The 24,940-nt window shown below is 45.1% G+C and overlaps 1 protein-coding gene across 2 annotated transcripts in view; it reads left to right on the forward strand.

The window, feature by feature from the left end:
- SRPX (sushi repeat containing protein X-linked) overlaps nt 1–24,940 on the forward strand; it is a 169,341-nt gene that overhangs the window by 71,216 nt on the left and 73,185 nt on the right. For both annotated transcript variants that reach the window (XM_052663489.1, XM_052663490.1), the window contains exons 5-8: nt 12,720–12,846; nt 16,463–16,584; nt 17,320–17,499; nt 20,042–20,175. In XM_052663489.1, the coding sequence (XP_052519449.1) occupies nt 12,720–12,846; nt 16,463–16,584; nt 17,320–17,499; nt 20,042–20,175 (563 nt within the window). The remainder of the gene's footprint in view (nt 1–12,719; nt 12,847–16,462; nt 16,585–17,319; nt 17,500–20,041; nt 20,176–24,940) is intronic.

The following is a 24,940-nucleotide window of genomic DNA, read 5'->3' on the forward strand; positions in this document are numbered from 1 at the left end:
ACTTTAAGGAGCCTTCTAGGGTGTTCAGAAGAGCTTAAAGAGAGAGCCACTGATCTAAGACAGTGCTTCTCCAGCTTGGGGATCACCTGGGAACCTTGGTAAAAATGTAGCTTCTGCTTCAGGAGATCTGGGGCAGATTCTGGGGTTCTCCTAGACCCCGCTCTAGACAAGGTTTCTGAATCTTGGAACAATGGATATCTGGTGTCCAATAATTATTTGTCATGGGGTCCTGTCCTTTGCACTCTAGAATGCTTAGAGCCTTGGCTTTTACACACTAAATGCCAATGACATCTTTCCCCAGCGCCCACATGTGACAACCAAAAATGTCTTCAGACATTGCCCAATGTCCTCTGGAGGGAGGAGAAGAGGGAGGAGAAAAATCACCCCTCCTTTGAGAATCACCCATCTCTGAGCAGTGGATACCCACCCTGGCTACTTACTAGAATCACCTGAGTATCTTTTAGAACCTAGCCATGCCTTGATCCTGGGGCTTCCCCAGTAGCTCAGCGGTAAAGAATCCACCTGCAATGAAGGAGACCTGGGGTCAGAAGGGCATGGCAACCCACTCCAGTATTCTTGCCTGGGAAATCCCATGGACAGAGGAGCCTGGCGGGTTGCAGTCCATGGGGTCGCAAAAGTGTCGGACATGACTTAGTGACTGAACAACAACACGCCTTGGTTTTACCCTAGAGATTCTGATTCAGTTAGCCTGATGTGGGATAGCTAGAGGAGGCAAGTGGCATTATAAAAGCTTCCCAGGTGGTTTTTGTGCCCAACCAGACTCAGGACCATCATCTGAGAGCAGTGGATCTCAGAGAGTGTGGGCTCCTGACCAGAAGCATTAGAAATGCACATTTCCAGGCCTGCAGGATTGTCGATGCTGGGGTGGGGCTTAGCAATCTGCATTTTCACAGGCCCTCCAGGACATTCTGATGCTCTAAAGGTTGAGAATCTGCCTTGGAAGATCAAATTTGGGAAGAACTTTCGTACCTTTTGGAGAAGGAAATTGCAACCCACTCCAGTATTGTTGCCTGGAGAATCCCATGGACAGAGGAGTCTGGTGGGCTACAGCTTATAAGGTCGCAAAGAGTCAGACACAACTGAGCAACTAACGCAACACTTAGTACCTTTTAATACAAAATAGTGCCCAGCAGTTTGAGCACCAGCAGGAAGCTTGTGAGAAATATAGACTTTTGGGACCTATCCCAGACCCAACAGATCAAAAGCCACATTGTAAGAAGATCCCCAAGGGATTCCTATGTCCTTTTAAAGTTGAGGCAGACTGCTCTGAGATAGTGGTTTTTAACTCTAGCTGCAGTTTAAATCTGAATATCTGGGGCCCTGGCATATTTCCAAAACTAATCCAGGTAATTGAAAACTACTATTCCAGGAGACTGTTGACTCATAACGTGTTAGAGCTGCCAGGACCCAGCCTAACAGAACATTCTAGTCCAATCCCCCTTCTGCGGATAAGGCCTTGACTTTGTTGATGTTGCATAGAGCCAAGCCTATGTCTCCAGGCTTTTAGGCTCAAAGTCCCTGAATCCAGAGACAGCTCTGGCACAGAGGTGGCAAGGCAGCTGACCGCAGGAGCCTGGCTCCTATCCTGCTTGGGTCTGCCCATCCTGCAGAGAACCATTCCCAGCTTAGTCTGCGCCTGCCCATTCCCCCAAGGACTCCTTCCTGACAGCTCAGCATCTGGGCAGACAATTCAGGGATGTGACTGAAACTGGATGCTGCCCTCTGGGGGCAGTTGTACAGCAGCTTCTCTGGCCTTGGTCCTACAGATGTCTTCATGACGGTACCACTGTCCACTGTCTGCCTTGGCAGCATCGGTCATCCTTTTTCTTCATTTATAGCCAGGGGACTGACCCGAGATGTGAGCCTTCTGCATCTTCTACATCACAGCCCCGGACCTTGCCTTATAGCCATCTTAACAAGAGCACCAGGTCCAAGTAATTTCTCAGATAACTGACTCAGATTTATTCCCGGCTTTTCTTTTTCTACAATTTAGGTGGGAGTTTGAATTGATCAGTAATCGGGAAGACAGAAACCATTATAGGTGTTTCCAACAGAGGAGACGTTAATACAGGGCAATGGTTACAAACATATAGGAAGGGCTGGAGGAACAAAAGAGGAAAAAGACTTGCCAGACATTATGTGCGTGTGCACTCAGTCGTGTCCGACTCTTTGTGACTCCATGGACTGTAGCCTGCCAGACTCCTCTGTCCATGGGATTTCCCAGGCAAGAATACTGGAGTGGGTAGATTCTCCAGACAACCTTTCTGACCCAATTCTCCTGAATTGGCAGGCAGATTCTTTAGTACTGCGCCATCTAGAGATTAGTTAGAGCAGAAATCCATCCCAACCAAGGGCTGGGGGAAGCAAAAGTGGCCTAGTGGTGTTACCCAAAGTCCATAAACTCACCCTGAGGCTGACATGTCTGCAGCGGACACCATCATGGATGAAAATGAAGTCAGGAGCCCAGGAAACCTTCATGAAAGCCCCTACCAGAAGCCTAATGGCTTCCCTCTTCCTCCTGCCCTGTGTCATCATGGGAGTGCCTCCCATTGGCCAACCTAGCTGGCACCCAGCTGGCAGAAGGAGTCCAAGACATGTCAATTTGAGAATTTCAGTACAGGCAGTGAAGATTTCAGTGCAGGCAATGATTTAAAAAAAAAAACTGAGTGCCAACAGAATCTGTGCTACAGAAGCCTTTTACTTTCTTTTATTTATTTATTATTTTTTTGGTGGTACTATGTCTTTGTTGCTGCACGTGGACTTTCTCTAGTTGTGCTGAGTGGAGGGCTACTCTCTAGCCTGTGTGTCACACAGGTTTAGTTGCCCCAAGGCATGTGGAATCTTCCTGGACCAGGGCTCGAACCCATCTCCCCTGTACTGGCAGGTGGATTCCCAACTACTGGACCACCAGGGAAGTCCTCAGCAGCCTTGCTCTGAGGTTTTAGACATCTCCCTGTAAATCGCTATAGTTCTCAAGAGGAGCCTGCAAAGCGGGCCTGCTCAGCCCATGCATGTAGGATAGTGCTCAGGCTGTGAGTTCCAGGCACTCTTCTAGAAGGACATGACCTGAGGCCAGATGTTGAGGTCAGAAGAGCCCCTCACAGATGTTGCTTTCACTCGCTGCCCAGTGACTTGGAGTGTGCAAGCTAGCTCTTCAGAACACTCCTCTCCACACACCCCCCCACCCCCCCCACCCCCGTCTCCCGCTTTGAATGTCTGCTCCCTCACATTGGAAGGGGTAGAGGTGATGGGAGGGGAGGAGATACTCGAAAATCTCCCTGCTGAGCAAGCACTGGCAGAATCCTCCAGGGATCACAGTGTTCAGATGTCCAGATTGTGCATAACAATGGAAAGAAATTGCTGATTGTTCTCAAAAAGCAACAAGCATGTCTTAAGCTGGACCAGATGGGCCTGGAACCTTCCCAGAGGGAGAGAGAAAAAACTAAGAAATGAACCCCAATTCCATGGGATTGATCTTAGAGTGGGACAGGGCAAGGTTCAGGCATCTTTGGGGGTAGGGGAATTTGTGCATGCAATGTCCTGGGTGAAAAGGAGATCAGTGATCGATGAGCTCTCAGGAAAATAAAGAGAAATAAGACACAGCAAGTAGGCAAATCTTTCTTTTATTCTGTGACAGAGAAGCTGGAGTTTGTCCCCTGTGAATTTTACTCCAGGGATGTCACGGACTCTTTGGCTTTCAACGTATTATTAAATAAGTTTATTGACTTGGTGTGTTGGCAGGGCTCGGGGGTCTGTGAGCACAGCTCGGAGCCTCAGCCTAGTTTAGGAGCTGACACATGGTGGCCAAGGAATTCTCAGATTTCTACACCGGCTTGAGCAATACCTCTAGGCACAGCTGTGCTGAGTGCTAAGGAAATCCTCTCAGTTCTCCTTCAGATCTGGAGGGAAGAGCGAACCCTGGGCTGGCTTTTGATGCTGAGGTGGTCAGTTCTGTGGTCTGGCTAAGTTGAAAGGACCACAAGTCAAAATTCATTCTCTTAGGCAGCCTACACTCTGGCAGTAGACTCAATGTCCATGGTTATTTTAAAAACAGATATAGATAGAAATAAGTCAATGTAGGAAAAAAAACATACTGAAAATTGCAGAAGGGTAAAATATTTAGAGAGCCACAACTTCCATGTTATATATATAAAAAAACCCCAAACCCGTAGACTGTAACAACTATTGTTTTGGGGTATATTTTTTTCTTTCCATTTTTACTCCTTTCCAGTTACATTGGCATGTAGATATAACAATGGACAGTTACAATTACAGGTCTTCTCCTTTGGACCAACACTTTTCCCTAGGCCAACAGGAAGAGGAAAAAAAAATTCAAGTAAATTTAAAACCCATGGACAATGAAAACCGAGCAAGTATCTTGAGATACACAGGGAGCCCCATTGAGATGTTTTAACAAAAGACCATGTACAAACCAACTTGCTTCCTGAAATTACTCTCTAGTTATTTTATATTTCCTGTGGAATAGAATAGTTGGAGAGTTAACACAAGCGGAAGTCTGGAATTAAAAAAAAAAAATCTCTGCAGTTTTAGATATGCACATTGATGGACTACTTTTCCAGCTTGCCAATTATCTGACAGCTTGGTTGACCCAGTGACCCACAAAGAAGTTTGCTAGGCAGAATGGTATTATTTTTAGAGATTCAGTTGAGGATACAAATGTTATGGGGCTGAGAATAGATGTGTCAGGGCATTGCTGTAAATGCTCTGAAATCATACAAAATTTTTCCCAGGTTGACAAATACACATTGATTTATAAACTTTTAGGAAGCTAGTTTCAGCTTTGCAACAAGTTGCTTGATTGAGACACTGCTCCACTTTTTTTTCTTTTTTCTTTGGCTCCACTGCATGGCATGTAGAACTTGCCCAACCAGGGCATGCAGAATCTAGCTCTGTGATCAGGGATCGAACCCATGTCCCCTGCATTGGAAACATGAAGTCTCCAGTGGTTACACTACCACCTTGGAAGTCTGAGATACTGCTCCACTTTTTAACCTGGCATGATTTTTAGCACAAATTAAACAGGGAAACTGTTATTGTACCACTGTAGTATATCCCCAATGAATTTTTAGTTTAGCATCTTTCTGATGAAGATAGTGACTTCCAGCTGTGGAGTTCTTTGCTTCTCAACTCTTTGGTCCATTGGGAAAGTTTCCTAATATCTCATATGGTGCCAAAGAAGTGGAAACCCTGTTCAGGGGCATGCACATGGATTACAGTCTAGCTGGGGGAAGCAAGCAATGAGGGAAATTTTCAGTGGCCAGATTTGTTCTGCCTTGGTTAGTCACTCTCTCCCTGTGCCAAGAAATGACCACTTCTCCCCTCCATCAACAACCTCCAACTATTTTATGTTTGTGTCAGTAATCTATTGCTGCACAACCAATCACCCAGAACTTAGTGGCTTCAATCAACCATGTTATGGCTCATGGTTGTTTGGGTTGGCAATTTGGGCAGGGCTTGGTGGAGACAGCTCACCTTTGTTGCACATGGTAATGGCCAAGGTGCATGTCTGGGGCTGGAGGATCCAAGACGGCTTCTCTCCCATGTGCAGCATCTCACTCAGAGGTCACTGTACTGGCGAACATTTGAGTCCCTTTTTTCTCTCTCCCTTCGTTTCTCATCTTCTCCACCTGGCCACTCAAGTCAGATAATTGGGCTTCCTTAGATGGCAGCTGGCTTCTGAGATGGTAAACACAGAAGGTGCCAGACTCTTTAAGGACCTATGCCTGGGACTGGCATAGAATCACTTCCCTTGCATTCTGTCAGTCAAAGTAAGTTACAAGCCAGGCACAGATTCAGATGGAGGGGAGGCAGACTCTACTTCTTGGTAGAAGGTTGCTGTTGTTCAGTTGCTCAGTTGTGTCCAACTCTTTGCAACCCCATGGACTGCAGCACGCCAGGCCTCCTTGGCTCCCACCATCTCCTGGAGTTTGCTCAAGTTCATGTCTATTGCATCAGTGATGCCATCCAGCCAGGTCATCCTCTGTTGCCCTTTCTCCTCCTGCCTTCAATCTTTCCCAGCATCAGGGTCTTTTCCAATGAATCAGCTGTTCGCATCAGGTAGCCAAACTATTGGAGCTTCAACATCAGTCCTTCCAATGAATATTCAGGATTGATTTCCTTTAGGATTGACTGGTTTGATCTCCTTGCAGTCCAAGGGACTCTCAAGAGTCTTTTCCAACACCACAGTTTGGAAGCATCAATTCTTCGGCGCTCAGCCTTCTTTATGATCCAGCTCTCACATCCGTACATGACTACTGGAAAAACCATAACTTTGACTAGATGAAACTTTGTTGGCAAAGTGATGTCTCTGCTTTTTAATATGCTGCCTAGTTTTGTCATAGCTTTTCTTCCAAGGAGCAGGCATCTTTTAATTTTGAGGCCACAGTCACCATCTGCAGTGATTTTGGAGCCCAAGAAAATTAAGTCTGTTTCTGTTTCCATTTTTCCCCCCATCTATTTGCCATGAAGTGATGAGACCGGATGCCATGATCTTAGTTTTTTGAATGTTGAGTTTTCAGTCAGCTATTTTACTCTCCTCTTTCACCTTCATCAAGAGGCTCTTTAGTTCCTCTTCACTTTCTGCCATAAGAGTGGTATCATCTGCATAACTGAGGTTATTGATATTTCTCCCTGCAATCTTGATGCCAGCTTGTGCTTCATCCAGCCCGGCATTTCACATGAAGTACTTCGCATATAATTTAAATAAGCAGGGTGATGATATACAGCCTTGACGTATCCCTTTCCCAATTTGGAATCAGTCCATTGTTCAATGTCCAGTTCTTCTACCTCTCGCTTCTAACTGTTGCTTCTTGACCTGCATACAGGTTTATCAGGAGGCAGTTAAGGTGGTCTGGTATTTCATCTCTTTAAGAATTTTCCCCAGTTTGTTGTGATCCACACAGTCAAAGGCTTTTCTGCAGTCAATGAAACAAAAGTAGATGTTTTTATGGAATTCCCTTGCTTTTTCTATGATCCAATAGATGTTGGCAATTTGATCTCTGGTTCCTCTGCCTTTTCTAAATCCAGCTTACATCTGGAAGTTCTCGGTTCATGTACTTTTGAAGCCTAGCTTGAAGTATTTTGAGCATTACCTTGCCTAGCATGTGAAATGAGCATGATTGTGCAATATTTTGAATATTCTTTGGCGTTGCTCATCTTTGGAATTGGAATGAAATCTGACAATTTTCAGTCCTGTGGCCACTGCTGAGTTTTCCAAATTTGCTGACACATTGAGTTCAGCACTTTCACAGCATCATCTTTTAGGATTTTAAATAGCTCAGCTGGAATTCTGTCACCTCCAGTAACTTTGTTTCCAAAGCCCACTTGACTTCACACTCCAGAATGTCTGGCTCTAGGTGAGTGATCACATCATCATGGATATCCGGGTCAGTAAGATCTTTTTTTTTTTTTTAATAGTTCTTCTGTGTATTCTTACCACCTCTTCTTAATCTCTTCTGCTTCTGTTAGGTCCTTGCCATTTCTGTCCTTTATTGTGCCTGTCTCTGCATGAAATGTTCCCTTGGTATTTCTTATTTTCTTGAAGACTCTAGTCTTTCCCATTCTTTTGTTGGTAGGAGGAACTGCATGTATATAAGGGGATTATGGGTAGCCACCTTCCCAGGAAATTCACCAGAGTATTCTTTGTTAGAAATCAGAGCTTAGAAATCATTAGTGAACTACATCTTGGAAGATGTCCTACCAAATTTGAAAAAAACAGATGTGGTTGCTTATATCCTATTTCCAGGTATATTAATAAGGCCGAAATCACAATTCTTTAAACAAGTTAGAACTTCCATTCTCATATAAATGTCCGGGCAGCGTCCTAGACCCAACCTCCTCCTCATTTGTTCTTCCACTCTCAACTTGCAGCTTTCATCTGCAATCGAAGATGGCTGTTCACAGCTCACCACTTCATACACATTCAAACCATCACGGAGGAAAAAGAAAGAGGAGAGTACCTCCTGCCACAATCACACACATACCTTTTTAAAGCCCAACCCAGAAGTTGCACATGTCACTTTTTCTCACAGCTCACTGGTAGAACCTGTCCCATGGCCATAGATAACTTGAAACAAGGCTTGGAATAGAATCTTTATTCTGAAGGGTCACAGGCCCAGGAAAACTTCTTCTCTTCTAAAGAAACGGACACACATGGGCGTTTCTCCAGTTGTAGAGAACGGGAGGTGCTCTTTACTTGTGGTGCGCGGGCTTCTCCACCTGGTGGCTTCTCTTGTTGCAGAGCACGGGCTCTAGGGTGAATGGGCTTCAGTAGTTGCGGCTCCTGGGCTCTGGAGCACAGGCTCAGTAGCTGTGGCCCATGCGTTTACTTGCTCCACGGCATGTGGAATCTTCCTGGACCAGTGATCAAACCTGTGTCTTCTGCACTGGCAGGCAAATTCTTAACCACTGGACCACCAGGGAAGCCCTCAGCCTCTTTTTTATTTCCACCATTTTATCTGGTTAGACATAGTAAATATTCCCAAGTATGTTGTATAGCTTTGCAGATAAACAGTGGTTGATAACAATGCAACATGTTTGTTTCTGATATTTTATATGCGGAGAAGAAACTAGAGCATAGAGGCAGGGGACAGTTTGTCAGATGTCTCCAGTGAGTGGGGCAGAGGCCAGGATGTTCATGAGAGTTGCAAGGTTGTCACACGGTAACTTGCCCTGGGGGCACTCTGACTCAACAAGGAATTGTGATCAGGTTTCTATAGTAACTTTGTTTATTTCATTCATGGAAATTTATAATAATGTAGAAATAGCAGTGATGGCCACGGCTGTGTAATAATAGACTTCAGTTTCTGGAGCATCTGCTGAAGGGCAGGCCAGCTAGTCTCCTCAGCTGAGAAAGAGGGCCTGATGCTTGAGAATGTGACAGGAGTCCACTCTGCTGCTGCTTTTCCAGGGTTTATGGGGAAGGTGGATGGGATGACCAGGAAAGAATGTTTATGCAGAGGACGGAGGGAAATAACTAGCTCAGCAGTAGGCAGACACACAGAAGTCTTTGACTGATTAAAATAATTTAAAAATATGTCATCATGTCTTAAAATCCCAGACTGCAAAGAAGTTCCCAAAGAGAGGAAAGGCTTCCCAGACTATAAATGGGGATGATAATGACAAGACTTTGTCTAGTGGGTGGTGGCAAGAATTCAGTGAAATAATGCAGGGCGGGTACCTCGCCTGGGCTGGGCAAGTAGGGAAGGGTCAGTAAATAAATATTAGCTATTATTGTTAGTGCTTTATTTCCTCTTGGTTCTTGTTTGGAAGAATACTGCTTCTGAAAAAGTAGGCCAAATTCGACTGATCATTGTTAGCTGTCAGAAGCTGGCTTTGGGAAGCTGAGACTCTTCACCCAGATAACCTAATTTGGAGCTGTGTTTGCTCAGTGTCAATATGTCTAGTTTATAGGGAAAACAGCCCAGCCAGCATATCATCTAGATGTTTATTTTACATGACACAAAGAGTAAGAATATCTTTTCACTGACAGTGTTGCTCTAAGAAAATATGGTAACACTAAGTAATTTTATATTGAAATCAATTTCCCTTCCTCCTCCCCTCCTTTATGGCTTTAATTTTTTTTCTAGATTCAGTATTGTTGTTCAGTCACTGTCATGCTTGACTCTCTTGCAACCCCATGGGCTGTAGCCCACCAGGCTCCTCTGTCCATGGGATTTCCCAGGCAAGAATACTAGAGTGGGTTGCCATTTCCTTCTCCAGGAGATCTTCCCTACCCAGGGATCAAATCCATGTCTCCTGCATTGCAGGCAGGTTCTTTCCCACCGGGCCACAGTACAGCATTTTTAGTTGAGATATAATTCATTTTCACACCCCCCTCTTTAAAAAAATATTTTTGCCCATGCAATGCAGCATGTGGGATCCTAGTCCCCTGATTAGGGATTGAACCTGTACCCCATGCAGTGGAAGCACAGAATCCGAACCATGGACCGCCAGGGGAGTCCCTTGGCTTCAATTTTTTAAAAAATAAATATGCTTTCTATTATGAGCTTGCTGATTATATTTGGCCAGCAGGGGGCAGGTATTATATACATATCTTTCTGATTCACCCAAAGCTGAAAAATGTTCATCCGAACTATAAAAGTATATCTTCTATCACCTATCATAGTAAAAACAAAAAAGGATTGTTTTTAACATCTGAGCAACTGAAAATAGACACCTCTAACTCATTTAAAGCAGCTTTCATTTCACCATCACGTTGATAAACTATACATTCTAAGAAGCATATTTTTTTTCAGTTACTATCCCTGAAATTAGCATGCATCTCACAATCGGTGACTTAGATTCAATAAAATATCGTTATTCACTTTAGGATTAGCATATTATGGCTGTAAATTCACACTCCACGGAAGCATGGCAGTGAATGAAAATGAATTTGGATCGCTGAAGACACTACTCTTTAACAAATTATTCGTGATTTCTTACCCTAAATAAAATGAGTTATTGGACAAGACACAAGAGAAAGTATATGAAGACTTGACTTGGTGCATTTAGTCTCTCAGAAATGTTTGTGATTCAGAATCAAATGACATTTCACTTTCATTCAGGCTATAGTAGTATTTAAACAATTAGCAGTTGACATGTAAAATAATGCAAATCGAAATGTATTTACTCTGCCTTCTTAAAAATACATTCTCTGCCTGTTGAAAATCATCAAGTAGAACTTGTAAAAGTTTGAATCCCCCCTTCTTGTGATTTCACATTGTGTTTGGGTGTGTTAGTCACTCAGTCATGTCTGACTCTCTGTGACCTCTTGAACTGCAGCTCGCCAGGCTCCTCTATCCATGGAATTCTCCAGGCAAGAATACAGGAGTAGGTTGCCATTCCCTTCTCCAGGGGATCTTCCCAACCCAGGGATTGAACCTGGGTCTGCAGCATTTCAGGAAGAGTCTTTACCATCTGAGCCACAAGGGAAGTCTATTCTAAGGATAAGTGCTCTAATTTGGGTTATAATTCACTTTCTCATTATTTCCATGCCTGGCCTTAAATAAATAACTTATGCTGTCTGAGGCTCAGTTTCCTGATCCGTAAAATGAAAGCATTGGGTAACTCCTTTAAGCCTCCACAGCATTTACTTTTATGTAGCCTAGAGCAGTGTTAATTTTCTACCTCATGTCATATTTCACATATGGTGATATAATCCTCTCAACAGACTGTCAATTCTGAGAATAACATGATTCTCTTGCCTTTGCATGCCCAAGCCCAGCAACTGAAAATGATGCCTTGGGGAAGGCTGGTACTCATTAAAGATTTGTTGCCTTGAATTGAATCAAACTAGATGATACCTAGGAGAAGGCAATGGCAACCCACTCCAGTACTCTTGCCTGGCAAATCCCATGGATAGGGGAGCCTGGTAGGCTGCAGTCCATGGGGTTGCTAGGAGTTGGACACGACTGAGTGACTTCACTTTCACTTTTCACTTTCATGCATTGGAGAAGGAAATGGCAACCCACTCCAGTATTCTTGCCTGGAGGATCCCAGGGACGGGGGAGCCAGGTGGGCTGCCGTCTATGGGATAGAACAGAGTTGGACACGACTGAAGTGACTTAGCAGCAGCAGCAGCAGATGATACCTAAGGTGCTTTTCTCTAGTATCTGATGATACTGTCTTTAAAGCAGGAAGGACTCACTATGGCTGAATGATTTCTAGTTGGGTAACTGCTATGTTGCCAAGTCAATAGGCAGAGTTTGGAAGCGTGGGGAAGAAGTTGCTGTAGCTGATAAATTACCCTACAAGACACTAGCAAGGCCAGCTGATTGCTGATTTAGCCATACACAGGTATATACTCACACAGTCTTTAAAACTCAGCAGGCATATCACTGGGAACTCAGATCAGTGTGATGTGGCAGCCTGGGTAGGAGGGGAGTTGGGGGAGAATGGATACATATATATGTGTACACACACACACACACACAGACACACACAGACACACAGACACAGACACACACAGCTGAGTCACTCTGCTGTGCACCTGTAACTATCACAATCATTGTTAATCAGCTATACCCCAATATGAGCTTCCCTGCTGGCTGAGTGGTAAAGAACCCACCCGCAATGCAGAAGACACAGGAGGCACCGGGTTTGATCCCTGGGTTGGCAAGATCCCCTGGAGGAGGGCATGGCAACCCACTCCAGTATTCTTGTCTGGAGAATCCCATGGACAGAGGAGCCTGACGAGCTACAGTCCATAGGGTTGCAAATAGTCGGACATGACTGAAGCGACTGAACACGCATGCATATCCCAATACAAAATAAAAAGTTGAACTTGGCAGACAAGAAAGGGCAAGATGAAGGGAAAGAAGATAAATACAGAAGAGGTGAAGAAGCCCTTTAAAAATAGGGAGCACCTAGAGCTTTTGGGCACTCGCAAAGATAGTGCAGTGGTAAAGAACTTGCCTGCCGATGTAGGAGATACAAGAGACAAGGGTCTAATCCCTGGGTCAGGAAGATCCCCTGGAGAAGTAAATGGCAACCCATTTAGTATTCTTGCCTGGGAAATCTCATGGACAGAGGAGCCTGGTGAGCCACAGTCCACGGGGTCACAAAGAGTCAGACACAACTCAGCACAGAGCTTCGGGCATGTCTAATGGTGGGTTGGGTGTCGAACCCCAGGTTGATATTTCCTGATGATGGTGAGAATATTCTGGTTATATTTTCAGATCTCGAACCTCCTAGAATCAAGTGTCCAAGTGTGAAGGAACGCGTTGCAGAACCCAACAAGCTGACAGTCCGAGTGTCCTGGGAGACGCCCGAGGGAAGAGACACAGCAGATGGCATTCTCACTGAGTAAGTGCAACATGGCAGCTGGAATGAGGTTGCCCGTTTATGTGATAAGTTCACTACCAAGAATAAGGAAGTGTATGCATATACTGGTCAGTATATGCTTTCAGCCACACCTCATTCATTTCTTTGTTTTTCTTCACTGTCTGGCATACTACATTCTTCACTTATGTATCTGTTCACTGCCTGTGTCAACTACAGTATGTTTGCAGCCATATCCTTAATGCCCAGAACCATGCCTAGCACATAGTTGCTGCTTAGTAACTATTTGTTGAGGGAAAGAAAGGAAGTCAGAGTGGTGGGAAGAAGGGAGGAAAAGGGACAGAAGAAGGAAGAGGAAGTCAAGTGGTTAATTCATGGAAAGACTCACTGCCATTGTCTGCTAGGCCCCCTACCCAGGCCTTCCTAAGCCACCGCCTCCCTGGGAACCTGTGTCTCCCAGGTGGAGCTCAGTGTCGCCCCCTTGTGCTCTTGGAGTATGTTTTAGGGCAGAACTCCAAAATCTCGTTTTTTGGCACTTGTTTCTTTCACAACTTTTGATTTTTAATTTTTCAATATATGACCATTAAACACTTAAACCAGTTGTAAATAAAAGAGGAGTCCTTCTGCCTTCTTCCCCACCCCACCCCCCTTCTCCAGGACCAACTGCACAAATAGTTTGAAATACATCCCCAAAATCTTTAAAAATGGGTGGTTCCCTTCAGTGAAGTTTAGCCACATGCTGCTCTAATCTAGCAGCTGTGCCTGTGCCCCTGCGTCTATGGATGGGCCCTCATGTTCCCTGGAGGCCACTACTTCATGTCAGCATATTCACATCCATGCCTTAGAGTACACGGTTCTATTAGACCTCCCCACCAAGTTTCCATCTGTGGACAAAGAACACCTCTGACTTATCCCTGGTGAGCCATACAGCAGGGCAAGGCTTTCTAGAATTCTGTCAACCCAGGCTGGGCAAGAGGAAATGTTTTTAAGCCAATATTAGCCATAACAGAACATTTTCTTCTAGGAAGAGGCTCAGTCTTTCACCCCTAGGACGTTTTGTTCTGACAGCCTGATAATTTTTCCCACCATCTAGCTTAGATCATATTTGTTATGTTTCCCCTTGTAATTCCTCAAAGATAAAGTGTGAGTATTAAGAAATTATTTATTTGCTGTTGCATACATATGTCACCCTTTAAGGAGAAACTTTAGGCAATGGGGATTAAAAATATAAGTCACAGTTGATATAACCATGTCATGCATCATGTGTGTATGTGCTCAGTCATGTCCAACTCTTTGTGACCCCATGGACTGTAGCCTGCCAGGCTCCTCTGGCCATGGGATTCTCCAGGGAGAATATTGGAGTAGGTTGCCATTTCTTCCTCCAGGGGATCTTCCTAACCCAGGGATCAAACCCAGGTCTCCTACATTGGCAGGCAGGTGGGTTCTTTACCACTGAGCCACCTGGGAAGCCCTTGATACTGTCAGGGATTGGCTTTTAACAATTGTTGAATCTTTTGGGACCCAGCATGATGCCTGGCCCTGCTCCTAGCCCATAACAGATTCTTAGATTCTCACAACTGCGATTGCTCTTGAAATTTGGTGTAATATACACACAATATCAGGTCATCAGATGACTCTAGTTATCGAGCAAGGATATTCACCTTGGCATTTTTGTGGGTAATCTGTGTGTTACAGTTAGAAATGTCACATTTTGAAAGAGCATCTTAGTAACCCGAACCCTCTGTTCAGAGCAGCTATTGGCTTCCTAAATTCTACAGCCCAGGGCCATCAGAGGTGTGGAGCAGAATGAGGAGTTCAGATAAGGCTATCTTTTCCCCCTTTTCAGCTCTTGCTTGGCCCCTTTGCTTCTCTGGCATTTCTCTTCTTTTCCTCATGTCTTTTGCAAGCTTCTGTTCTGTAGTCCCCTTCTGCGGTAGGGGGAAGGTTCTAGTGTCAGGTGCTGAGACAAGTGCTTCCTATGAGCTCCATATTTATGCCCTATGACTGTTATTTGCATGTCACACATGAAAGAGAGTCTCCAAGAGGTGAGCGGCCACTCATGTTTGAAGTATGATTCCTCTCAGGTTTATCTGCTTTTAAATTATGCTTCCTGATGAGGACCTTAAAGCACCTAAGGCCCAAAGTGACACGTCTGTAATGCTGGGATGTCTGGCACTCTCGTAACACCCCTCACTGCATACTTGTAAACAACTGCCTTGTCCACCTGTGTGGAAGGTTCTCCTCAATGGTGACAGAATTTCACATGCACATTGTCAGTCAATATTCTTTTCATTCCTTAGACGTGTAGAGAGAAGGGAAATTATCTATTGAAAAACAATTGATCATATTGTACCTACTGATATTCTTATCAGACAACTGAGAAGAAAGATGTGGAAGTCACCCTTGCTCTGTGACCTTGGGTGGGTTCCTTGATCTTTTGGTGGCTCAGTTTCCTCATCTGTGAAATGGGTATAATAATGCTTACATCATAGGGTTGTTGAGAGGATTAAATAAACTACTGTATATGTGTGTGTATATATATATGTCTAGAGCCACACCAGACATGTGTAAGGTTTACATACTGGGCTTCCCTGGTAGCTCAGAAGGTAAAGAATCTGCCTGCAATGCAGGAGACTTGGGTTCGATCCCTGGGTTGGGAAGATCCCCTGGAGGAGGGAATGGCACCCCACTCCAGTATTCATGCCTGGAGAATCCCCACAGAGAGAGGAGCCTGTAGGGCTGCAGTCCATGGGGTTGCAAAGAGTCAGACACGACTGAGTGACTCAGCACACACGGCACAAAGAATAATAATAATTATAATAATAATAACTAATAATAAAGATAATAATAACTTGAGTTATTATTATGATCACCATGAAATCACAGTGAATTTGCCTTTTGCTCAGGAAAGGTCTCCACTGAAATAGAAAAAGCAAAGAAAGTTCTAGCGCCCCCTGCAGGCCCAAGTTGCCAGTGACTGCTGGGACTACCCTCTCAAATGATTTCCCTCAAAGAAAATTCCCTCATCCTCTCAATCGGGTGGGAGTCCCTGGTGGCTCAGAGGTTAAAGCATCTGCCTGCAATGCAGGAGGCCTGCGTTCGATTCCTGGGTCGGGAAGATCCCCTGGAGAAGGAAATGGCAACCCACTCCAGTATTTTTGCCTGGAGAATCCCATGGATGGAGGAGCCTGGTAGGCTACAGTCCACGGGGTCACAAAGAGTCGGACACGACTGAGCAACTTCACTTTCCCTTTCACTTTCCCAATCCGGTGGCAGTTCAGGTCTCCCCTGGACCAAAGGAAGGAAGACTTGAGCTTTGGGTTCTCAGCATCTCCCATCCTCTGTTCTACATCCCAACAAGAAAAACCAGTCTGATCTTCCCAGGAACTGGGGACTTCCATTTTCTGGTCTCAAACTGCACTTCCAAAACAGAGTAAAGCTCAGAAAATTCTCTTCTTTGAGGATTAAACTAGTAAAACTGGCTTAATGGCAGTCTTTTGGAGTCTCTGTATCTTGAACAGAATGGGTGCTCAACAAACACCCATGATGATCCTCTTTGATCCTTAGGCCATCATGGCCTGATTGTTGTTAGGGCCTACAGCGATCATCTTTGGTGTTTCTGATTTTTTCCCCCTTTAAGTGTTATTCTAAAAGGCCCACCCCCAGGCTCGCATTTTCCAGAAGGAGACCACAAGATCCAGTACACAGTCTATGACAGAGCCGAGAACAAGGGCACTTGCCAATTTCGAGTTAAAGTAAGAGGTAAGATGACTGCTTCTTAGCTATTTTTTCCCTCTCTCTTTTTAAGAACAAAGGGAAGCAGAGACTCAAGCTAGAACCTTCTGTGAGTGCCCATTGTCAGAGGAAGACTTGCCAGCTCTGGATTTGCCTCTGATCATGAGGCTAGGGGAAGGGTGCCACTTCACTGCCTAAATTTCACAATTCAAATCTGGATGAGGTTGAGTGCTGGCAGATGATTGAAGGAGTCCAAGAGAGCAGTAAGCTCATCTCACATGAGCCCATCGCTGGCTGTCCCAGAACAATAGTATTTAATAGCTTTTACACTCCTGGGCTTCAGTGACCAGCCAAAGCTTATCTAAGTCCTTCTATGAAGGAGGTTAGGAGCCCCTTAGATGGCCCACCAGCCCGACCGTGTTCTTGGTGTTCCAGAAGCTTTGGGAATAAAAGGTTTTTAAGGTTTACTTTGAGCTTCATGATTTGGGTAGCTAATAACTATCCATCTTTACTCCTTCCTCTTCTGGGTTCAACCTCCTCATCTAGACCACAGGGAGCTGAATCAGTTTATCTCAGTGGTCTTGTTGGTTTGAACAGTGACCCTCCCAAGGCCCACCCACTGGCAGATAGCCACACCTGCCCCTCCCTACACACCTGCCCAGTGTAGAAGCTGGTGTTTCTGACTCCCCTTCTCCCTGCTTGCTTTGTGGTGGTGGTGGGGCACTCAGCACTGAGCACCCTCTGGGCTTGTGTCCCACACAGTGAGACGCTGCGGCAAGCTCCACGCCCCGGAGAACGGCTACATGAAGTGCTCCAGTGACGGCGATAATTATGGGGCCGTGTGTGAATTCTCCTGCATCGGAGGCTACGAGCTCCAGGGGAGCTCTGCCCGAGTATGTCAGTCCAACCTGGCTTGGTCTGGCACTGAGCCCACCTGCACAGGTACGAGGGCAGCTCTCTCTCCAGCCAGCAGCAGACCCTGATGCCCCTTTGGTTCCGGTTTCCAGGACAGGGAGGCTTCTGTTCTATATACTTTGAAAGGTTCAGGGCCAGCCATCTGCATCTGTTGGATGAAAACAGTCTTCCAGGAACTGGGCAGCCCATCTTGCCCACTCTCCTTGTTCACCTCTGCTCATCTGCTGATTTATCTCGCATGTCCACTAAGGAGGAAGCTGGAGGTAGGAGCCCAGGGTTCATTATAAATCAGTGGCATTATGAATTAGCAAAGTCTGCACCCTTGGGACCTCCCTGGCAGTCCAATGGCTAAGACTCTGCGCTCCCAATACAGGGGACCAGGGTTCGATTCCTGATCAGGGAACTAGACCCCACATTGCCACAATGAGTAGTTGCTTGCCACCACTAAAACCTCGTGCAACCCAAACAAAAAAGCATCTGTACTTGCAGCCATGAAATTAAAAGACGCTTACTCCTTGGAAGGAAAGTTATGACCAACCTAGACAGCATATTGAAAAGCAGAGACATTACTTTGCCAACAAAGGTCCGTCTAGTCATGTATGGATGTGAGAGTTGGACTGCGAAGAAAGCTGAGCACTGAAGAATTGATGCTTTTGAACTGTGGTGTTGGAGAAGACTCTTGAGAGTCCGTTGGACTGCAAGGAGATCCAACCAGTCCATCCTAAAGGAGATTAGTCCTGAGTGTTCATTGGAAGGACTGATGCTGAAGCTGAAACTCCGATACTTTGGCCACCTCATGTGAAGAGTTGACCCATTGGAAAAGACCCTGATGCTGGAAGCGATTGAGGGCAGGAGGAGAAGGGGATGACAGAGGATGCGATGGCTGGATGGCATCACCGACTCAATGGACCTGAGTTTAAGTGAACTCCAGGAATTGGTGATGGACAGGGAGGCCTGGCATGCTGCGATTCATGGGGTCACAAAGAGTCGGACATGACTGAGCGACTGAACTGAACTGAACCCTTGTTCCTCTCTTCAAAGCCAGTACACTACTATGTACAGATGATAGAGCCCCTGCTTTGCAGCACTAGCTAGAAAGTCCCGCAGATCTTGGGCCTTCGGGATCTTTCCTCCTAATGTCAAATGAGGAAGCAAATACTCTACCTTCTCCTGGAGCTGTTGAAAGGATGAAATGAGGTCATCTATTGAACAGTGGAATTGAGCAAGGCTTGGCATATGGTCCTGGAGTTGGGAAGATCCCCTGGAGAAGGGAATAGCAACCCACTCCAGTATTCTAGCCTGGATAACAGTAACAATAATGAAACTAAAACTTTCAATACCTGTCAGCTGTTATTACTGAGGAACAAAATGTGACATTTGGACTAGCCAGAAAATTCTGGACATGGCTTCTATTTCTGTACTCCACTTTTTCTCATTTCCTAGTACTTTCTCTGGAGAAGGCAATGGCAACCCACTCCAGTACTCTTGCCTGGAAAACCCCATGGACAGAGGAGCCTGGTAGGCTGCAGTCCATGGGGTCGCTAAGTCAGACACGACTGAGCAACTTCACTTTCACTTTTCACTTTCATGCATTGGAGAAGGAAATGGCAACCCACTCCAGTGTTCTTGCCTGGAGAATCCCAGGGACGGGGGAGCCTGGTGGGCTGCCGTCTGTGGGGTCGCACAGAGTCGGACACGACTGAAGCAACTTAGCAGCAGCAGCAGCAGTAGTACTTTCTCATCTTTATGCCTTCCCTTTAATCTTAGCTGCTCAGAATTAGCTTAGAGAGAGAGAGATGGAGACAGATACATACATCAACAGCTAAATGCCTGAGGCTCTTAGATTTCATTAAAATACAAAGAACATCCCTCTTTCCTTCCCTGTCTCATTTCCTGGGGTAGGAGAGTAATGCCCCCCACCTCCAGTACCCCGCAAAACATATTCACATCGTAATCCCCAGAACCTGTGAATGTATTACCTTATGTAGCCAAAGAGACTTTGAAGTTGTAAATTAAGGATTTTGAGATGGGGGAAAAGCACGTGGATTACCCAGGTGGGCTCAGTGGAATCCCAAGCATCCTTTATAAGAGGGAGGTGGAACTGCTCTCAGAGAGGAGTGAAGTTGGAGTCTGCTATGCTGCTGGCTTTGAAGGTGGAGGAAAGGCTAGGAGCCAAGATTCTGGAAAAAGACAGGGAAACAGATGTTCCCCCAGGGCATGTGGGTTGGGGGCGGCTGGGGAGGGAGCACAGCCCTGCCAACAGCCTTGACTTGACCCCAGTGAAACCCGTTCCAAACTTTGCACTGCCAGAATTGTAAGAGAATGTGTTTTAAGCCACTAGGTTTGTGGTGATGAGTTGACCACAAGCAAGAGGAAACTAACACGCATCCCTGCTCCCCAACTGAGTGCTCTTTGGGACCACCTCCTGAATAAACTGAAGACTTCTAGTTGAGTCTTTATCTCGGGGTTTACTTCTTACACATATGTTTCTGTGTCTCATCACAGGCTGTATGTATTGAGCCAGAAGCAGTAGAGGGTTTCTGACCTACCTGACTGTTTCTGATTACAGCCATGAATGTCAATGTCGGCGTGAGAACAGCAGCTGCACTTTTGGATCAGTTTTATGAGAAAAGGAGACTGTTCATTGTATCTACCCCCACAGCCCGAAACCTCCTCTACCGGCTGCAGCTGGGGATGCTGCAGGTGAGTCCTGGCAGCAGGGCCGAGGCAGGAGGGAGACCTCTGAACAGGAAGGGCCCAGCCATTTCATTAAAAAGCAAAGGCTAGATTTAGTTCTTAATCCATTTTCCGGGAACTTTAGGAACTGGCACTTCAGAACTCCCACCATTCATTTCTGGGTCTGGGCTATAACCTAATTAGCATTGACACCCCAGAGCTAACACAATCGTTTTCCAAATAATGAGGTTTGTTTGTCTTCACTAATAAACCTAACTGACATGTTGTCCAGGTTCAGCCAAAGAACAAATTGTCTTTGCTGAATCCGGCCAGGGTATGCCTGGGAGGGAGGCCATCTATCTGTAGTTTACCCAGAAGGCTGACTCAAGAACTGAGAAGAGTCCAGGGGTCCTCAGGCCCCACATGCCACCACAGGGAGCTTCCCCAGCTCCCACAGAGCTCCTCAAAGAGGGGTGAGCATCTTTCAGAAAAGTGGTTCTCTGAACCGTGGTCCATGGACTAGCTCTGTCAGCCTGGGAGCTTGTTAGGAATTCAAATTCTCAAGCCCCCACCCAAGACACACTGGATCAGAAACTACCTGTTAGCAAGACCTCCAGGTGACTCCTTAGAACTTCAGAGTTGGGGGGTGGCTTTTCTAGAAAATGTGCCCTTCTTAGCTGTGTAAGTTTTGTAGCTACAAAATGAGGCAACCAATGTCTTTGGGGAGGGAAAAAAAGCCAGAAACTGAAAGGATTGAATTAGAATCTGCTTGATTTTTGTCCTGAAGCATGTTGTCAATAAGAGTGGCCAATCTGATTGAAGAGGTGGGATGCTGTGCTGCGTCATAGATGTGGTGTTGCTATTTTGAGAGGAATGTTTAACCCAGGTGGTGCTAGTGGTAAAGAATCTGCCTGCCAGTGCAGGAGATGCAAGAGATGCAGGTTCAATCCCTGGGTTGGGAAGATCCCCTGGAAAAGGAAATGGCAAGCCACTCCAACATCCTTGCCTGGAGAATACCATGGACAGAAGAGTCTGGTGGGCTGTAGTTCATGGGGTTGTAGAGTCAGACACGACTGAGTGCATACTTGTGCACACACACACACACACACACACACATGACAGTAAACACAACTAGATGTCCAGAACAATTTTGGTTTAATCGAAGGCTACAATTAAACTTTTCAGCTTTAAGACATTGAATAATAAAACTTTGTTTATTCTCCACATGTACTTGGACTTCCCATGAACTCTGAAGAGCCATATAAAAAGTTTGGGGCTCCCTTGATAGGAACCTAATTTATCTCATCTTTACCTCCAGTCCCTGCCACCTGACCTCCACCTTATGTCCCCTTGTCCCAGCTAGGGGCTTGCTCTTGGGGTAGCACAAGGCTACAACACTCCATCGTGTGGGGAACTGGCCTTGCAGGCTCTATCCCATAACTATACATTTCCCGACCTCTTGTTATTTCCATGGAAAAATAAAAAAGACAAACAACTTGCTTTTTTCTGTTGGGCAAACTATGGCATTTGTAAGTAAAATTGTATTGACGTGCAGCCAAGGCTTGCTCATTTGTGCGTTCTTTACGGCTGCTTTAGCATTACAGTGGCACCATGGAATAGCATCTGGTGGCACCATTAGAACAGAGACCAGCCATCCCCATGGAACCTACAATCTTTACTCTCTGGCCCTGTACACAAAATGTTTGCTGACCCCTGCCCTAGTCTAGCCTACTCCTTCAGGTACTTGCTAAGTTACTAATCAACTAGTTGGTTAGGATACTTGATATCAAGGTATTGATATGTGACCTCCCCCTTCCAACATATTTACATTGGCATTTTAAGCAGAGCCTTCAAAGAAAGGTTTGATTGCCTTATGTGATTGTTAGAATAATAAAAATGTATATTTCTGCCTTTTTTTACATTCTCCTACCACTTCTATCATCCCATACAGAGATATTTCAGTGGAACTGTGATAAAAACTTGGTGTTCTCATACCTGAGGAGTTTAAACTTTCTTTTTCCCATTTAGTCATCATTCATCTTAAATTACTTTTTTGTTTCCTTATTGCCACTGCCGCTACTGATGAGACTTCCTGGCATGTGACTGAGCAGGTCATGGTTCTTGCCAAGGACCAGCTCAGAGGACTGGAACATTTTCTTTAAAAAAAAAAAAAAAATGAGGTATGGTGGACATCTAACATACTAGTTTCAGATGGACAACATAATGACCCAATATTTGCATATATTGCAAAATGATCATAACAGTAGTCCATTTACCATCCATCACCATACATAGTTACTAAAAATGGTTTTCTTGTCATAAGACCTTTCAGGATCCACTCCCCTAGCTACTCTCAAATATACAATATAGTTTTATTAACTAGAGTCACCAAGCTGTATATTACATCTCCATAATTTTTTCATTTTATTACTAGAAATTTGTACCTTTTGACCCCCTTCACCCATTTTGCCCAACCCCCAGCCCCCACTTTCGGAAAACGACAATCTGTTCTCTGTATCCATGAGTTCAATTTGTTTTAGTTCTTTGGGTTTTTCTTTTAAGATTGCACATGTAAGAGAGATCATATGATATTTTCTCTTTGACTTACTTAACATAATGCTTTCAAGGTACATCCATGTTTCAAATGGCAGGAGTTCATTCCTTTTTGTGGCAGCAGAGATATACTCCCTCGGTGTGGGTAGTGAACTTCTCACATAAAAGGGGCAGCCTCATTCCAGCTGCCAAGTTGTGCTTACTCAGTGAGAATGCCATCTGCTAAGGACCTACAGATCTTTTTTATTTGTGACTTGCCAACTAAATCAGATCAGAGAGGAGCAGCCTTTCCAAATGATCAATCAAAAATAAAATGTACCTTTTTAGCCTGGTATTTCTCCTGGTCTCATTTGTTTTACATTTCAGTGAACATATATTGGGGCTTCCCTGGTGGCTCAGTGGTAAAGAATCTGCCTACAATGCAGGAGACAAGGTTCGATCCCTGGGTTGGGAAAATCCCCAAGAGAAGGAAATGGCAACCCACTCCAGTATTCTTGCCTGGAGAATCCTATGGACAGAGGAGTCTGCCAAGCTATAGTCCATGGGAATCACAAGAGTCAGACAGTGAAGTGAAGTGAAGTCGCTCAGTCGTGTCTGACTCTTTGCGACCCCGTGGACTGTAGCCCACCAGGCCTCTCCGTCCATGGGATTCTCCAGGCAAGAATACTGGAGTGGGTTGCCATTTCCTTCTCCAGAGGATCTTCCCGACCCAGGGATCGAACCCAGGTCTCCTGCATTGCAGGCAGACGCTTTAACCTCTGAGCCGCCAGGGAAGCCCGACTTAATGTCTTAGCCTTAGTGACTAAACAACAAGAATAAATACTGCATTTTATATATATCATTTTCTTCATCAAGGGACATTGAGGTTGTTTCCATAGCTTGACTATTGTAAATAATGCTGCAGAGGACATGGGGGTGCTTATATTTTTTCAAGTTAGTGTTTTTCTTTGGATAAATATGCAGAAGTAGAATTGCTGGATCATATCGTAGTTCTATTTTTATTTTTTAAAATATGAATTTATTTATTTCAATTGGAGGTTAGTTACTTTACAATATTGTATTGGTTTTGCCATACATCAACATGAATCCGCCACAGGTACACACGCAATGTCCCCTGATGAAGAAAATGATATATATAAAATGCAGTATTTGTTCTTGTTGTTTAGTCACTAAGGCTAAGACACTAAGTTGTCTGACTCTTGTGACTCCCATGGACTATAGCTTGCCAGACTCCTCTGTCCATAGGATTCTCCAGGCAAGAATACTGGAGTGGGTTGCCATTTCCTTGGATGTGAGGGCGATCTGGTTGTGACATCTGTCACCCCATTGATCGCCAGGGTTGATTCAGCTGATCTGGCTGGCTAGGTGGGTGTCCCCTTCCTCCCTCACCACTCCATGTGCGTCCCTCCCAAAGCTGCGTGCTTGGTCGAACACGACGACCATCCCCGATAGAGGAGGACCGGTCTTTGGTCAAGGGTATACAAGTAGCTGCGCTCCCCTGCTAGAACCTCCAAACAAGCTCTCAAGGTAGTTCTATTTTTAATTTTTTTGAGTCACTGCCTTACTGTTTGCCCTAGTGGCTGTACCCATTTACATTCCCACCAACAGTACATCAGTTCACTTCAGTTGCTCAGTCGTATCCGACTCTTTGTGACCCCATGGACTGCAGCACGCCAGGCTTCCCTGTCCATTACCAACTCCCGAAGCTTACTCAAACTCATGTCCATTGAGTCGGTGATGCCATCCAACCATCTCATCCTCTTTCGTTCTCTTTTCCCACCTTCAGTCTTTCCCAGCATCAGGATCTTTTCCAAAGAGTCAGTTCTTCACATCAGGTGGCTGAAGTATTTGAGTTTCAGCTTCAGCATCAGTCCTTCCAATGAATATTCTGGACTGATTTCCTTTAGGATGGACTGGTTGGATCTCCTTGCTGTCCAAGGGACTCTCAAGAGTCTTCTCCAACACCACAGTTCAAAACTATCAGTTCTTCAGGGCTCAGCTTTATAGTTCAACTCTCACATCCACACATGACTACTGGAAAAACCAAAGCTTTGACTAGACGGACCTTTGTTGGCAAAGTAATGTCTCTGCTTTTTAATATGCTGTCTAGGTTGGTCATAACTTTTCCAAGGATCAAGCATCTTTTAATTTCATGGCTGCAGTCACTATCTTTGGTGATTTTGGAGCCCCCCCCCAAAAAAAATAAAGTCTCTCACTGTTTCCATTGTTTCCCCATCTA

The sequence above is a fragment of the Budorcas taxicolor genome, chromosome X, assembly GCF_023091745.1.
Source record: "Budorcas taxicolor isolate Tak-1 chromosome X, Takin1.1, whole genome shotgun sequence".
Lineage (NCBI taxonomy): Eukaryota > Metazoa > Chordata > Mammalia > Artiodactyla > Bovidae > Budorcas > Budorcas taxicolor.